Source organism: Salvia splendens, chromosome 3, assembly GCF_004379255.2.
Source record: "Salvia splendens isolate huo1 chromosome 3, SspV2, whole genome shotgun sequence".
Classification (NCBI taxonomy): domain Eukaryota; kingdom Viridiplantae; phylum Streptophyta; class Magnoliopsida; order Lamiales; family Lamiaceae; genus Salvia; species Salvia splendens.
In genome coordinates, this window is record NC_056034.1 from 25,813,587 (window position 1) to 25,815,097 (window position 1,511).

General features: G+C 41.2%; 1 protein-coding gene across 1 annotated transcript; it reads left to right on the plus strand.

Moving 5' to 3' along the window:
- Positions 1-312: 312 nt before the first annotated feature.
- On the plus strand, positions 313-1,105 carry LOC121796788. The gene is made up of 3 exons (XM_042195568.1): positions 313-552; positions 632-697; positions 797-1,105. The coding sequence occupies exons 1-3, from the start codon at positions 313-315 to the stop codon at positions 1,103-1,105; spliced, it is 615 nt and encodes a 204-aa protein (XP_042051502.1).
- The last annotated feature ends 406 nt before the right edge of the window (positions 1,106-1,511 follow it).

Consider the following 1,511-nt stretch of genomic DNA (forward strand, 5'->3'; position numbering starts at 1 on the left):
TTTGTTTGTGGCGTGCGACCTTCCCTAGAAGGAGTATCAATACGGAAACGAAATTCTTGGGGTGAATATTCAATGGTACAAGCTTAGGAAACGTTTGGCGGCCATGCCACCTTAGTGGTCTCTGGACTATTCGTCGATGTTGTGACCAGAATTTTGTTAAATATGAATCTTTTACTTGACCTCCCTAGAGGCGTACTTAATTATATTTAACAGTAGTGAGAATCTAAACTATTTTAATGGTTTTTACTTTTTAGAATCTTACACAATTTGTAACAATAAGCTATTCATTTTCTCAGCTAAATCCAAATCAAGATGTCGTTCAATCCTCTTTCCGCTATTCTTAAAGAACACAAACTCGAAGGTCATAACTATATCGTATGGAAACAAAACTTGGATATCGTTCTCACTGCCGAAGAGTACAAATATGTGCTCACTACGGAATGTCCACCCGAACCTGCTGCAAATGCTTCTGCAGCAGTGAAAGAAACATACAGAAAGTGGTGTAAAGCCAATGAGATGGCGAAGTGCTACATGTTGGCTTCTATGTCAACAGTACTTCAACATCAGCATCAAGGCATGAACACTGCTACTGAGATTATGAACAATCTTAATAACCTTTTTTGGTACTCAGAATCGAGCGGCTAAATCTTTAGCCTTTCGGAGCATCATGACTAAGGTTATGAAGGAGGGCACATCTGTGAGGGACCATGTCCTCGAGATGATGAGCCACCTCAACCAAATTGAGGTTTTGGGAGGGATCATTGATCCCGAGTCCCAAGTAACTATAATCCTTCAGAGTTTGCCAGCTAGCTATCAGCAGTTCAAGCTCAATTTCAAGATGAACAAGAGGGCTTACACCCTAGCTGAACTGTTGACTGAGTTGCAGTCAGCGGAGGATCTTATGGTCCAGACAAAGGCTGCTATGATGAGTTCTAGGTCGTCTTCCTCAGGCTCTAAGCCAGGTAAGGGGAAGAAGAAAGCCCAGAATGTTGTAGCACCAAAGATAGCTAAGGGCAAAAAGAAACGGGTGAACACGAACAAGAAGCAAAGTGGCAAGTGTTTCAAATGCGGCGAAAAAGGGGCATTAGAAGCCGGATTGTCCTAAAAAGGCCAATGGCTCAGGTATGCACCAAGCATTCGTTGTTGAATCATGTTTAGCAGTTGTATCTACTCAGCAATGGGTGGTTGATACTGGAGCTACTGATCATGTTTGCTTTGATCCTGATTTAATGCAGGTAACAAGGCAGTTGAATGAAACAGAGATCGAGATCCAGCTGGGCGATGCTACAAGAGTGGCAGCCGTTGCAGTGGGAGACGTTTATTTACGTTTTTCTAGTGATAGAGTTTTAGTGTTGAACAATGTTTTGTTGATACCTTCGTTTAGAAGAAATTTAATTTCAGTTTCTAAACTTGTTTCTGATGGATATTCGATTTCATTTGATGATTCATGCATTATCAAGAAATGTGGTTCTTATATCTGTCGTGGTATCATGGAAAACAACCTTTACACT